We start from the raw sequence: 14,032 nt of genomic DNA, 5'->3' as shown, positions 1-14,032 counted from the left end.
AAGATGGTATATTAATAAATATTTTGAATGGGTCATGTGTGAAAACAACGTGAAAAGACTATTGAGACTTTGAATGTAGATTTTTGTTTCTGTCTTCATGAAACTCAGAAGAAACTAATTTTTCTAGTGGAAAATAAAATCATCCGGGAGAAATATCAGAAACAGGGAAGTTCCACTCAGACACTCAGTGTCCTCTTCCTGGCAAGCTACTGTCCAGGAAGACAGGAAGAATTCAGAGCCACACATTTTTCCTTCCTTTTCAGAGAGGCGGGGCTCAGGATTCAGTCGGGGAATCAGAGGCTTGTTAATGACTGCTCTGTTGCAGCTAAACCAACAGAACAAACAGCTGCCCTGCTCCTCGACTCAAACAACCCTGCGTACAGCGCTTGTGCTGCGGCATGGAAATCGGTGTGTATTCTTACCAGGAGCTGTGCTTTCCAGGGCCTCACGTAAGTAGCTCAGCTGTTGGGGAGAGCTTTACCATGGAAACTGCAGTCGGAAACAAAGGGGGGCATTGCCAGGGAGAAGAGGGACGCGTTGGTTCTACACCGATCACATCCATCATCACTGCTAACTCATGCTGGTCATTTTATGGTTCCTATTTGTTTCTGGGTTGCTGTGAGAAACTCACGGTCTCCTAGCATTTCTAAGCCGAAAGCTGAAAGCGAACTCTCCCTTGCGGTCCTCATGCTGTCGTCCAAGGAGTGGATCTGCTCTTTTGAGCCTTCTGCTTCACAAATGTCATTTATTTCCAAAAAGGAAAGTTTGCTGCAACTCTTTTTACCTGCGCCTTTGCTTTTGAAACATGGTACGTGGAGCTGCCTGGTTTGTGCTTTTTCTCCAGTTGTTCAACTACTAGCTAACCACGTTAGGGAGGGGAGCGCACTTACTCTGCGTTATACAGTATCCGAATCTCCAAATAAAATGGAAATTACCGTGCTTATCAGTATGTCAGATAGTGTGCTCTATTATAATGTCATTTATTTAGCCTAAATTTTTGTTGAAATGTGGAAATGCAGATGTTTTAGGAAATCATCATCACATTTCAATTTGGTGGTTAAATATATATATATATATGTATATATTCAATTTATAGATCTATAGTTAAGGAAAGGCTTATAAGCACTTTTCAATCAAATATCATTCTTGCAATTATTTTCAATATAGTCTACTTCTAGCTATACTGTTAAGCCTAATTTCAATTTGCCTCCTTCAATGAGAATTTATTTTTATTTTTTAGTAGCATTTGCACTTACATTTAAATTCAAGGTCAGATTTTCTGAACTTCTAGTTTGAACTTCTTAGTTTTTTCCGCATGTCTTCAATAAAATCTAAGAAATGGTTGTTTCTAGTTACAAGGGTAATATTTGCTCTGACTTCCATTTTTCAAGTGGCTGACTTTTTAAAAATGTGCCTTGAAATGACCATTTCACCCACCTGCTGATATTTGGTGGTTCTATGACCACATCAACTCTGAAATACTGTGTATCGCCTTTAAGGTCTGTTCCGAGGTGCCCTCCCACTTGATATTTTTCAATATTCCTCAGCAAAACTTTCCTCCTGTCAGGCTCGTCCTCCCCTTTTCATGTTATTCTCGCCCCCTTCTTGTTCCCTTCAATCACACCATGTTCTCTTCTAGGAAAATGCTCATTTAAAATCTAAAGTTGATAGGATTTCATGACAGACTGATTTGGGAGATAAAGATGGAGAGGTCAGGATTCCTCCCAGGTTAGAGGTGGATGATAATGCCATTCACTGAGACTTAGAATGGAGAAAGCCCAAGTTTATGGAGAAGAAAAAAACTTCATTTTAGCGAGCTGACTGGAGGGCCTGGGCAACACATCCACGTGACGTGCCCGCAAAGGAGTTGGATGTTTGCGTTTGGACAGAGAAGACTGGGCTAGAGATTCAGATTTAGAAACAAATTTCAGTGGTTGTGGTAAGCCATGCAGGTGGATGCGGTCACACTAGATGTTTCCTAAAATGAGAGGAAAGAAAGGCTAAGTAGGGAATCCTAGGAAACATTCATTTTTAAGGAGATGTTTGAGGAAGTATAGAGAGATTTGCGGTAGATGGAAAATCAGGAGGTGTCATGGAAACCCAGGAAAAAGGAAGTTTCGAGAATGAGACAGTGGCCAGAAGTGTAAAGAAGGGGCTAAGAGAAGAGAAGCTAGAGCGTAGGAAAGACTGGACAGTTGGAAAAAGTGAGCTGGCAAAGAGGGCACGTGCCCAGGAAAGCACCACCGAGTGTCAGTCACAAAGCACAATAACTGGCTTCCCCGGGGTTTCCGCAGAACTTCACATCCTGTAAACGTCAGTGTGATCGTGTCTGAGAGTCCAACTGTCTGAGACTGAGGTAACCGCTTTGTGTAAAGTGTTATAAAAAGAGCTCTGAACTGGCCAAGAGTAAATGTGTAACAGACCGGGAGTCAGGGGCCTAGAAAAGCTGGTGGGACAGGTAGGACAAGAAATGCAGTTGGGTGCCTTGGGCTAGAAGTAACAATGGATTTCCAAATAGATATAAAGTTTGGGGGATGAATTATGCCTGATCACATATCTTTCTCCAGGCCCTCGATCTTATGAAAATGTCCTTTAGGTGCTGCAAATTCAGTATGTCCTCATCAAAGCTCACCTTCTAGGCTCCTCTAGCCCATCCGCACCGGCTTCTCCTTTCTTTCAGATGAGAGCATTGCCAGTCACCCAGTTTTTTGAAGTAGAAACATCAGTCATTCTCTTCCAGCACCATCCCTTCTGCCATCAAGTTCTGTCCATTCTTTCTCCACATTCTTTTGATTCTGTCCACTCACTCACTCACTCACTCACTCACTCACTCACTCACTTTTCATTTCCATGTCCATCACCTTAATTCAGGTCCTGAAATATTATTCCTAACTGGCCTCCCTTCTTCTAGTCCTTCCTCCTCTTCCCAACTCATCTTCCACAATTCTAATGAAGCAAATTTGACCATGTGACTCTCATGATTAAAAAAATCTCCCAATTCTAGTGAGGAGAAAGTCTGACCTCCTTAGCATGACATCACTCAGGGCCCTCACTGACCTGGCCTTACCCCACATCTTAGCTGCATGTCCAGTTGCTTTCTGCCTCCACACATCTATCTTATAACACCACTAAATTTCTCTTTGTTCCTCAACTCATCATGCTCTCTTACACTTGATTCACTATAAAGATAAGCAACCTTGTTGTACTACTATGATCATTAGCTTCAGTGCTAGAGGAGGGGAGATGGGGGAAGTTGAATGCAAGTGAACTGGACTAGCCAGAGGGAAAAGAATGGGGATGGAAATGACTCTTTGATAAGAGTTGTGATCTCCTCATTTGACTCAATGCTTATGAGACTGTATTTCTTAAATAAGTCATGATTCAAGGATAAGGATATATCAGGGAGACAAGTATACCTAACAGAGTTAACTTCACAACAGAGATAGTCTGAGTAAGGTGTAAGCAGCTGGAGGAATAGCCTTCTAATTGTGGGGAATGACATCAACAGAGGACAGCGATCTGTACAGGGCAGAAGGTCCTGGGTAGGGGAGTAATGTTGGTAAGGCCGGGAAGAGGTCAGGGCATGATTGTTGGAGACTTTCAATGCCAAAGTTGACACCCTAGGCATACTTTACTCAGCAGGGAATGGGGAGACATGGAAGTTTTTCTTAGGCAAAGCAATGACTTAGTGAAGGCAGGCTTTTAAGTAGATTAATCAGGCAGTAGTGTGCAGGACAGATTAGAGAAGCAGGGAATGCAGGCTGGAAGAGCAAGGTGAAGCACAGTAATCTAGGTCTGAGATGCCATATTTGCTTAGTTACAAGAAAAAATGCTACATTAAATGTGTCAATGATTAAAAATAAATCTTGAGTTTAGGTATATAAAATCTCGAAAATATAGACATCTCAGAATTAAAGAAATAAGAAGATGAAGATCTGAATGAACTAAGGTGGTGATGTTAGAAATGGGAGGGAAGAGTAGATGCCAAAAAAAAAAAAAAACTCCCACAAAACACATTTTGAAGAATTTGAGAGACTGAATGTTAAAAGTTAGAGAAAGAGAGACCGAGAGAGAGAGAGGAGGAGAGAATATTACAATATGACTCCATGATTTTGAGTCTGAATGAAAGTGGCAAGGGATACCATTAAGAGAAATGGGGAAGTCAAGAGGAAAAACACCAAGCTAAATTTTATATATTGAGTATGAGGTGAGGAAATGTCTAGCAGGCAATTGAAATGATGGACCCAGAACCAGAATGAGTATGCAACCAAGGAAGTATCTACACAGAAGTCAAAATGGAAGACTTGAGATTGAAAGACATTCCAAATGATGGTGTATGTAGAGGACCAGAAGCAGAGGTGTAATCGTAAGGGACTGGCCACATTTAGGGACAGGAAGCAAGGTAGGGAAGAACAACAGAAATGATGTGAAAGGTTGAATTAGATTCATTCCAGAGGAGGGGAATGAAGACATGAGAAGAGAGAGGTGGAGGCCTTTTGTTCATGCTTTGGACTTACAGTTATTAATTATGTATCTTTGGATGTGTCTTAAGCATTCACAGAGGTATCAAGCCCACTTCAGTACTCCAAAGGAAAGGCATGTGGGACCCCATCTTCACTGTTAGCTGTACGCCAAATACTAATTGACTATTTATCAGCTCCAGGAGTCCTGGACCAGTACCTTGGCTGGCTCCTGGCCTCTGTGAGAAGGCATGAACTTTTCCCAAAGGCTTATTGTTGGTACTGAATGCTGTTGATCTCAGCCTGATCCTTTGAAGTCCGAAAGAGCATACTTCCTACATAACTCCTCCCCCGCCCCACTTTGTTCTTTCCTCCCCACGTAACTCTTTAATGAGCAGTTATTTTAGAACATAATTTAGTTGATCCAACATTTTATAACAGAGCCAAAGTTAAAGGCAAACTCCTTTTTAACACTTTTCCTGTTCTGCTGGAATTGCTGGGCCAATTAAACTTCCTGAACTCCTATTAGTCAGGGGTGACTGGACACTCTGGCTTACCTCATTTCCTTAGCAGGTAGATAAGTAATACAAGTATTTACTGGTTTAAAATATAATACTTGCATAGCCCATAAAATACATTTAAAAATCCCAATAAAAGGGCAATACTTTACACAGCCATTGCATTTATTTGTACTATTGTTCTATAATTGGGAAAGCTAACACAGGTACAGCTCACCACCACAGGTCCTCTAAAAAGCTGATTGGCTGATGTGATAAACTGATTAGTAATTGGGGATATGAACAGTGATTAATGGTCCTGAAATACAAATTTCAAAAAAGGCTTCTCTTCTTGTTATGAGTATCTATCTATCTATCTATCTATCTATCTATCCTCACCAGAGGATATTTTCCTCATTGATTTTTAGAGAGAGTAGAAAGGAAGGAGGAGGAAGGGGAGGAGAAGGGGGGGGGGAGAGAGAGAGAGAGAGAGAGAGAGAGAGAGAAAGAGAGAGAGAGAGAGAGAGAGAGAGAGAGAGATCCACCCTCTGCCTCCTGCACCCACCCTGATGGGGGGCCAGGATTGAACTTTCGACCCTTTGGTTCACCGGCTGACACTCTAACCACTGAGAAAACTGGCCAGGCAGTTTTCATTGTTTTTTAGAGAGAGAGGAAGGGGGAGAGAGAGAAACATTGCTGTGAACGAGAAACATTCATTGTTGCCTTCTCTGCAAGCCCCTACTGAGGATGGAACTGGAAACCTGGATGTGTGCCCTGACCGGGAATGGAACCTGCAACCTTTTGGTATATGGATGACGCTCCCACACACTGAGCCACCTGGCCAGGGTTGTATTACCTATTATCAAAAGTATTTATGCCGAAACCGGTTTGGCTCAGTGGATAGAGCGTCGGCCTGCGGACTGAAAGGTCCCGGGTTCGATTCTGGTCAAGGGCATGTACCTTGGTTGCGGGCACATCCTCAGTGGAGGTGTGCAGGAGGCAGCTGATCGATGTTTCTCTCTCATCGATGTTTCTAGCTCTCTATCCCTCTCCCTTCCTCTCTGTGAAATATCAATAAAATATATTAAAAAAAAAAGTATTTATGTTCCTAGTTATAATCTGAAACAATGTTTAAAAAACATATTGTACTTATAATATGCGTACAAAAACATGCACAGCTTAAATGTACAATTAAAATTTTTATAAACTAAACACATTCATTTAATAAACATCCAGATTTTAAAAAAACTGAACATCAACACTGTTTTTAAAATTAATTTTTCTTAACTTCAAGAGAAAAAAAGTGACATTCTGTTCTGGGTATTTGCTGGTATGGCATGTAACTTTAAAAGTAATATGCCCTGCCCTAACTGGTTTGGCTCAGTGGATAGAGCGTCAGGTCGGCCTGCAGACTCAAGGGTCCCGGGTTCGATTCTGGTCAAGGGCATGTACCTTGGTTGCAGGCACATACCTGGTACGGAGTGTGCAGGAGGCAGCTGATCGATGTTTCTCTCTCATCAATGTTTCTAACTCTCTGTCCCTCTCCCTTCTTCTCTGTAAAAAATCAATAAAATATATTAAAAAAAAAAAAAGTAATATGCCCAGCCCTGGCCGTTGTGATTCAGTTGATTGAGCACTGTCCCATGAACAGAGAGGTCACCAGATCCATTTCTGGTCAGGTCACATGCCCGGGTTTCAGGCTCCACCCTGGTAGGGGGCATGCAGAAGACAGCAGATCCATGTTTCTCTCCCTCCCTCACTCTTCCTCTCTCTAAAATCAATAAGACATTTTAAAAAATTATATTCCCCTCTTGAACATCTCCTGGGAACTTTTAATACCACTTGTGGTAGGCAAAATAATACCCTCCCAAAGATGTCTACATCCTAATCCTCAGAACCTGTGAATATGTTTCCTTATGTAGCAGAAGAGACTTCCCAGATGTGATCAAATTAGGATTTTGAGGGAAGATTATTCTGAACTACCTGAGTGGACCCATTGTAATCATAAGGGTCCTTTTTTTGTGAACAAGGGAAGCAGGGGTGTCAGAGATGTGGCAAGGGAAAGCAGGTCAGAGGAGCCACAAGTCAAGGAATGTGGGCAGCCTCTAAAAACTGCAAAAGGTAAGGAAACAGATTTTCCCCCTGCAGCCTAGAAAGGCAGACCTACTGATTCCTTTTTTCTTTAAAAAAAAAAAAAAAAGAAAGAAAAGTAAAGAAAAAGAAAAAAAGAGATATATTTGGCATACATTACATCTGTTTTTGGTGTACAACATAATGACTCAATATATGTATACAGGATGGGCAAAAGTAGGTTTACAAACAGTTGTGAGTACATGAAACAGTTTATTCCTGTATTCATTATTTATTGTTTATTGTATTATTTTCCACACATAAAACTATAACCCTACTTTTGCCCCACCCTGTATATTGCTAAATGGCCACCACAATAAGTCTAGTTCATCTCCATCTCCACACATAGTTACAATTTTTGTGTATGTGATGTCCACACTGCTACCTTGATTTTAGCCCTGTGAAACCCATTTCAGACTCCTAAGTCCCAGAACCATAAGATAAACAATTGTGTTGTTTCAAGCCACTAACTTTGTTACAACAACAATAGGAAATTTATACATCATCTGGACTGGTGGATCTGTGTTCAGATTCGTATATCTTATTGCCTGTTTGGTAGCTTCATGTGGCCATCTTATAGGTATCTCCAACATAACATATCCCAAATTAAAACTACTGTTAACTCCCCACACCTGGTCACACTCCTAGCTTTTTGAATCTTGGTAAATGGCACCATTCACTCAAATACTGATGCCAAATACCTGGATCATCCTTTTCTTTTTCTGTCATCCCTCACATCTAATCCATAATTTTCACCTATTCCATTTCCAAACTAAATCTCATATCCATCCACTTCAACTGAGTTTCTCTGCCACCATTATTTTTCAATTAATTTTATTACCTTTAATTCGGATATGTGCATATACTACAAAAATACAAAAGATACTATAAATAGGAATTTAGTGAAGTCTGACTCCTCCCAGCCCTATCAGATGCAATCAGTGATACCACGTTTGTTACGCCTCCTTCCAAAGTGATATTTCAAAGTGACATTTGAAAAAGAAAGCCAATGACACTCTCTTGCACAACATCCCTTAATGTTTGTCTTTTTGTGCCTGATGTGACCTTTTAGTGGCTCCAAGCTAGCTGCAGGGCAGCTTCGGCATTAATAGAAAAATCAAGGTGCAAAAGTTTGAACTTTCAATGGTTTGTTAAGACTGTGTAGTTTCACTTGTGGTAAATCATTTAATGGTTGGAAAAAAAGAATTTTTAAAAATGTTTTGTTATCACCAACTCAAAGCTTGTCAATGGTGAGTCAGGATCCTTAAAAATGCCCCATCAGGAGCTGTGTGAGCGCTCTGCCACCACTGTCTCTGCCACAGCTTTGTTCTCCTGGGGCCGCGGTGGGCCCGACGGGCAGGGAGGTCGCTGCAGGCGAGGCCCAGGCGGAGCTCGCGATGCGATCGGCTAGTATTTGCCATCAGAGCCTCCTAGCAGGCAGGGTTCCGGACCCGCTACACGACAGTACGGTTTGGTCCCGGCCTGTGGAATGACTGAGGGCTTGGAAGGCCAAAACAACGACCCGAGCGAGGACTCGGATTCCCAGACGTTCGGGTGGCCGGCGGGGCGAGAGCAGGGGCTGGCGGCTCCCACAAGGCCACGACCACGGAAGGCAGCGGCCGCCCCGCCTCCCCAGATATCTTTAGCGAAGGAGGTGGGGCGTAGAAGGGCCCAGCCAATCACGGGATTGCTCTCAGGTGACGTAAGGGCGCGCTCGCCGATTCGCGTCGGGGTGGGTGTGCGGGGGGTGCGGGCTGGGGTCCAGCGACGCGTCAGCGGCCCGTGGGCCCCGTTGCGGAAGCCGACGGCGGGCTGTGCACAGCCTGCGGGCGGGCGCTGTCTCTGGCTCTCCGCCTCGAGGCGTGGCAGCGGCGGCGGCGGCGGCGGCGGCGGCGCGGGAGGGAGCCGCGGACCAGCGACTGGTGAGAGCCACGCATCCGCCGGGGACGCGGGACGCGGGCTCGGGAAGAGCATCCTCCTGGCTTCTAGGGCCTCCTCCTCCGGTCCCCAGCCCGCGGCCTCGCACCGCTTCCCCCACTCTCCGGCCCACACCGGCCCGGGCTCGCCCCCTCTCCCGCGGGCCTACACGCCCGGGCCCATCTTTAGTCCCCGTTATAGGCCCCACCTGGCGGCGGCTGACGCAGGCAGGTTCAGTGCGGCCCCGGGCAAGTAGCGGTCCGGGAGGCTGTGTGTGTGGTTTGGGGATGGGGGCGGTGAGAGGGAGGCCGGCACCACTGTCCCGGAGCAGTGCTATCCAGTAAGAAAACGGGCAGTCCTGAAAGATAATGCCCCGTTAACGACATCAGAGGGCGGAGAGCTACTTGATAGGCAAGTTGCCCTGGGTATAAAGGTTGAAGTAAAAGATGTCTTGGAAGGTCTGCGCCCAACCCTGACTACATTCTGAGTCTGGGCTTCCTTGGAAGTTTGATAAGCTTTGTTACACACACCCGTGCACGCACAGACGCACACCCCGCCTGAGCACACTTGTAAACTTGTTACAGCACGAAAAAGTATTCTTTGCTCCTCTGATAGAGAGAGGCGGGGTGGGGTACAGCTTAGCATTATAGACAACTGATTAACCGGACTGTAGCAGCTCTGGAAGAAGCCAAACAGAATTACAGCTCAGGAATAGGGTTCTGAAGTTCAGAACACTTTTAGATAGCCCTGTCCTTTTTATTTCTGAGTCTCATCCTTTCTGCACTGAGGAAAGAGTAGTCCCCCCCTTATCCATGGGGGACAGGTTCCAAGATCCTCAGTGGATGCCTGAAACCAGCAGTTAGTATGGAACCCTGTTCCCCCATGTATACATATCTATGACGTTTAATGACTTCAACTATTTAAGCACTTACGCACTGTGCTTTTAACTTTTGCAGTTTGAAGTGCGACAGCAAAACTAGCACGAATTTTTTTCCCTTCACCCATAGAAGATTCATTCTTACTGTAGATTTTAGCAACCTCAGTATATATCTTCTTATTGAGTTGAGAACTTTCACGTTTTCATTTAGAGGAAGCACTTTACTGCTTCTCTTTGGCATATTTGTACTGCCAGCATCACTGCTCTTACTCTTTGGGACCAATATTAAGTAAAATAAAGTTTGTTTGAAGAGGAGCATTGTGATACCGTGACAGTCGATTAGATAACCTAGACTGCTACTAAGTGCCTAATGTTGGGGAGCACATATATCATGGATTCAATACTGAACAAAGGGATGCGTCATGCTGGGACAGAAAGGGGTGAGGTGAGGTTTCATCACCCTACTGAGAACATCGTGAAATTTAAAATTTTAGAATTGTTTATTTCTGGAATTTTCCATTTAATAGTCCCAGGTAACTGAAACCGCAGAAAGGGAAACCTGGGTGGGTGGGGGTGCTCCTACAGTATCATGTTCTCTTGGCAGAAAGTTCTCACTCATGGAAGTTTATGAAATGAACAGACACAAGACAAACCCTGGATGTGGGCAGTGTTCTGAATGCCAGGTTTGATTGATTGATTTGAATGAGAGAGGAACATGGATTTGTCGTTCCACTTATACATTCATTGGTTGATTCTTGTATGTGCCCTCACTGAGGATCGAACTTGCAACCTTGTCGTATCAGGATGATTCTCTAACCAAGTGAACTACCCGGCCAGGGCCTATTATTTTCTTTTTAAGATTTAACTTCTTTCCTTAAAAAAGTTTTGGCCTAAGTAACTTTTTTTTTTTCCAGGACGTTATCTTTAATGTCTATGCTAAATAAATAACATTTACACACAAGACAAAACCATCATGGGCTTTTGTATGAATCCAAAGTATAAGAATCCAAGATAGCCCTAATCGGTTTGGCTCAGTGGATAGAGCGTCAGCCTGCGGACTGAAAGGTCCCAGGTTCGATTCTGGTCAAGGGCATGTACCTTGGTTGCGGGCACATCCCCAGTAGGTGTGCAGGAGGCAGCTGATTGATGTTTCTCTCTCATCAATGTTTCTATCTCTCTATTCCTCTCCCTTCCTCTCTGTAAAAAATCAATAAAATATATTAAAAAAAAAAAAAGATTCCAAGATAGTGGGCACACGGGGCAATATACAGGTTTTGTAACATAGAAACACACACCTGAAATCTATATGTTCGTGTTGACTAATATCACCTCAATAAATTTAAAACACACAAAAGAATCCAAGGTAAATGTGGAGGTGCATCAAGTATTTCAAAATCTAGAATCAAGCATCTGCATATAAGAAATCACTTTGATTAAAATTTTCAAGCTTATTTATTCCTCAATTTTAAATTCTGCATTGGACAAAATAGATATGAATGTATTTGTGCAAATTAACTTTAAAAATATAGTATGGCTTAAAAATCAATTATTTCTGCAGCAACACACTATATAAGCACACCTGAGCATTGCTCTACTTTAGCCATCATTCTTAAGTGAACACACTGTATACAGCTACAGGCAATAGAAACCTAATTAATTTGCCCCAAGGATGCTATTGAAACAAGTTAATTTCCAGGGGTTTGGGTAAAGACAATAAACATTAATGTAATTCAAGAAATAAGATTTGCAAGTCTTATCTATTCCCTTTATATGCTAGACATTTCTTGTAGAAACCTTATCGGATTGGCCTAAGTAACTTTGTATTTTTCATAATTTATTTATATAGCTAGTTTACTCTCAGTTTTGGTAGAATAACCTCTGAGTTACCTGGTAAATACTAAGCATTTTAGTGTTGCCAGATGTTTACTGTTCTTTTAAAATAAATACAAATTGACCAACCATGAATGATTTGCTTTGCCTCACCCAGCAAAGTAAATATCACCAACAGTGTACTCATCTTAAATGTAATGAGTGGAAAAGGATTATGTATAAGAACATCTAAGACGACCAGTTTTAGAAAAATATGTTTGTCTCTTTAATTATAAGGCAGTGCTTAGATCTTGTTAATATGGCAGCATTGTTTTCTTATAATGTTAATGAGATGCCATAGGCCAGTGATTTTCAACTTGTGTGTTGCAGGAATGTTTAAAACTTGAAATATCTGAGTAAATAAAAATTATACCAATTTTTTGTCAAATGGGCAAAAAAAATATATTTTTTGTTGTTTCGCAGAATTTTAGTAGTTTATGTGTGCCATGAGTTGAAAATTGCTGGCCCATGGTAATATTGTTTTGTTTCACTTAGTCACAGCAACTATTGACAATATTAAGTGAGGACTTGCTGTACAATTCTTGACAGAATGCTCATTATCTTATAAATGCTTTCTATTAGGTGGAATTAGCTTTTACTGAGATTGTAAATTCAGAATGGCCCAGTGATGGGCAATTTGTGTGATCACAGAAGTTCTAGCCTAAGAGAAATGAGATACCAATGACAGAGGGCTACTGATAGGATTTCCACTGAATTTCAGAGTTTACCCTGATCTGAAGGGAGCTCCCTTAAAAAAAATTTTTTTTTTATTGGTTTCAGAGAGGAAGGGAGAGGGAGATAGAAACATTAATGATGAGAGAAAATCATTGATCAGCTGCCTCCTGCACACTCCCCACTGGGGATTGAGCCCGCAACCTGGGCATGTGCCCTGGCCAGGAATTGAACCGTGACCTCCTGGTTCATAGGTCAGCACTCAACCACTGAGCCACTCCGGCCAGGCATCTAAAAGGTAGCTCCCTTTTTATTGGCATCTTTACTCAAGCTTTTCTGGATTCCTAAGTGCAAATTCTAAACATTGGTACACTTCCTGAAAGATAAACATTGAGATCAATCTGTGAAGTGAAATTTTATCCCTTGTCCCTGGTTTTTACTTTTTGAATGAAGGGTATAAAGTGGTAGGGAGACAGGAAGGCAGAAGAGTAGATCGATAGGGTGTATCTGTATGGTAGGGCCACAGTGCTCGGAGGCAGGCAGCAACTAAAACGGCTGGGGTGAGGAGGAATGAGGTGTATGCGAAAGCTTTCCAGAGGAAGTGACATTTAGGCTGTTTTGAGGTATGAGGAAGTGTTCAGTCAAGAGGGAAAGGAAGTTTTAGGGAGAGGTACTTGCATCTAGAAAAGCATAGATACAGAGACCCACTGGCTGAACTTCAGGCTCTTCAGCCCAGAGTAAGAGCATTTGAAATGGATGGAAGGATGGGCTAGGTCCAAATTAGAAATGTGGGCTTTGTCCATAGGTGATGTATCCTGGTTAGCATGATGATCAGATTTATGAACTTTAGAAAGATCACTTGGAAAGTCTGTGGGAGGCAGGGCAAAGCTAGAGACAGGCAAACTACTTTGATAGCTGTTACCATAGTTCAGACCTAAGATGAGGGATTGGGATGGAGAGGAGAGAGATTTGAAAGATATTCAGGAGGTGTAATTGATTGGGCCTTAGGAGGCACACTGTGACGAACAGAGGAGACAAGTATATCAAAGCATTTGGATGAATGGAAGGCTCATAACTGAGTGAGAGAACAAGGAAGGAGAAACAAGTTTAGGAAAGAAAATGAGTTTGGTTTGTGACAGTGACTTTAAGGTGTCTGTGGACAGGAAATTCTGGTGGCATTTGGAGTTGTGAAGTTTGTAATCACTGGCTACAGGTGCTAATGAGGCCTTAAAGGTAGTGTTGTTTTTTCTTTTGTTGTTGTGTTTTAATCTTTGTCTTATTCATCTTTCTATTCCTCAGCACTGATCACAGTGCTTTGTATATCAGGGGGTGTATGGTTTGAAGTTGAATAGATATCATCCTATATAATAAAACCCTAATATGCAAATTGACTGAACACGAAATGACCAATCTCTATGATGCACACTGACCACAAGGGGGCAGACACTCAATGCAGGAGCTGCCCCCCTGGTGGTCAGTGTGCTCCCATAGGGTGAAGGCTGCTCAGCCAGAAGCCGGGCTCACGGCTGGTGAGCACAGCGGTGGCGGGAGCCTCTCCTGCCTCTGTGGCAGCCCTAAGGACCTCTCAGCAGATGCGGCAGTGCTAAGGA

The 14,032-nt window shown here is 42.8% G+C and overlaps 1 protein-coding gene across 6 annotated transcripts in view; it reads left to right on the top strand.

Annotated features, from left to right (window-relative positions):
- The first annotated feature begins 312 nt into the window (after nt 1-312).
- GNE (glucosamine (UDP-N-acetyl)-2-epimerase/N-acetylmannosamine kinase) overlaps nt 313-14,032 on the top strand; it is a 52,192-nt gene continuing 38,472 nt past the window's right edge. Inside the window, exon 1 of one of the 6 annotated variants that reach the window (XM_080671337.1) lies at nt 313-449. In XM_080671337.1, coding sequence (XP_080527463.1) covers nt 399-449 — 51 coding nt within the window. In that variant the 5' untranslated portion in view covers nt 313-398. Of the gene's footprint in view, nt 450-8,812; nt 9,010-14,032 lie in introns of those variants that run through there. The other 5 variants (XM_080671339.1, XM_080671338.1, XM_080671340.1 and 2 more) reach the window with 5 other exon arrangements.

Source organism: Plecotus auritus, assembly GCF_963455305.1.
Source record: "Plecotus auritus genome assembly, chromosome: 5".
In the NCBI taxonomy this organism is placed as follows: Eukaryota; Metazoa; Chordata; class Mammalia; order Chiroptera; family Vespertilionidae; genus Plecotus; species Plecotus auritus.
The sequence above is the reverse complement of the archived record's forward strand: the minus strand, read 5'-3'. Positions and strand labels throughout refer to the sequence as shown.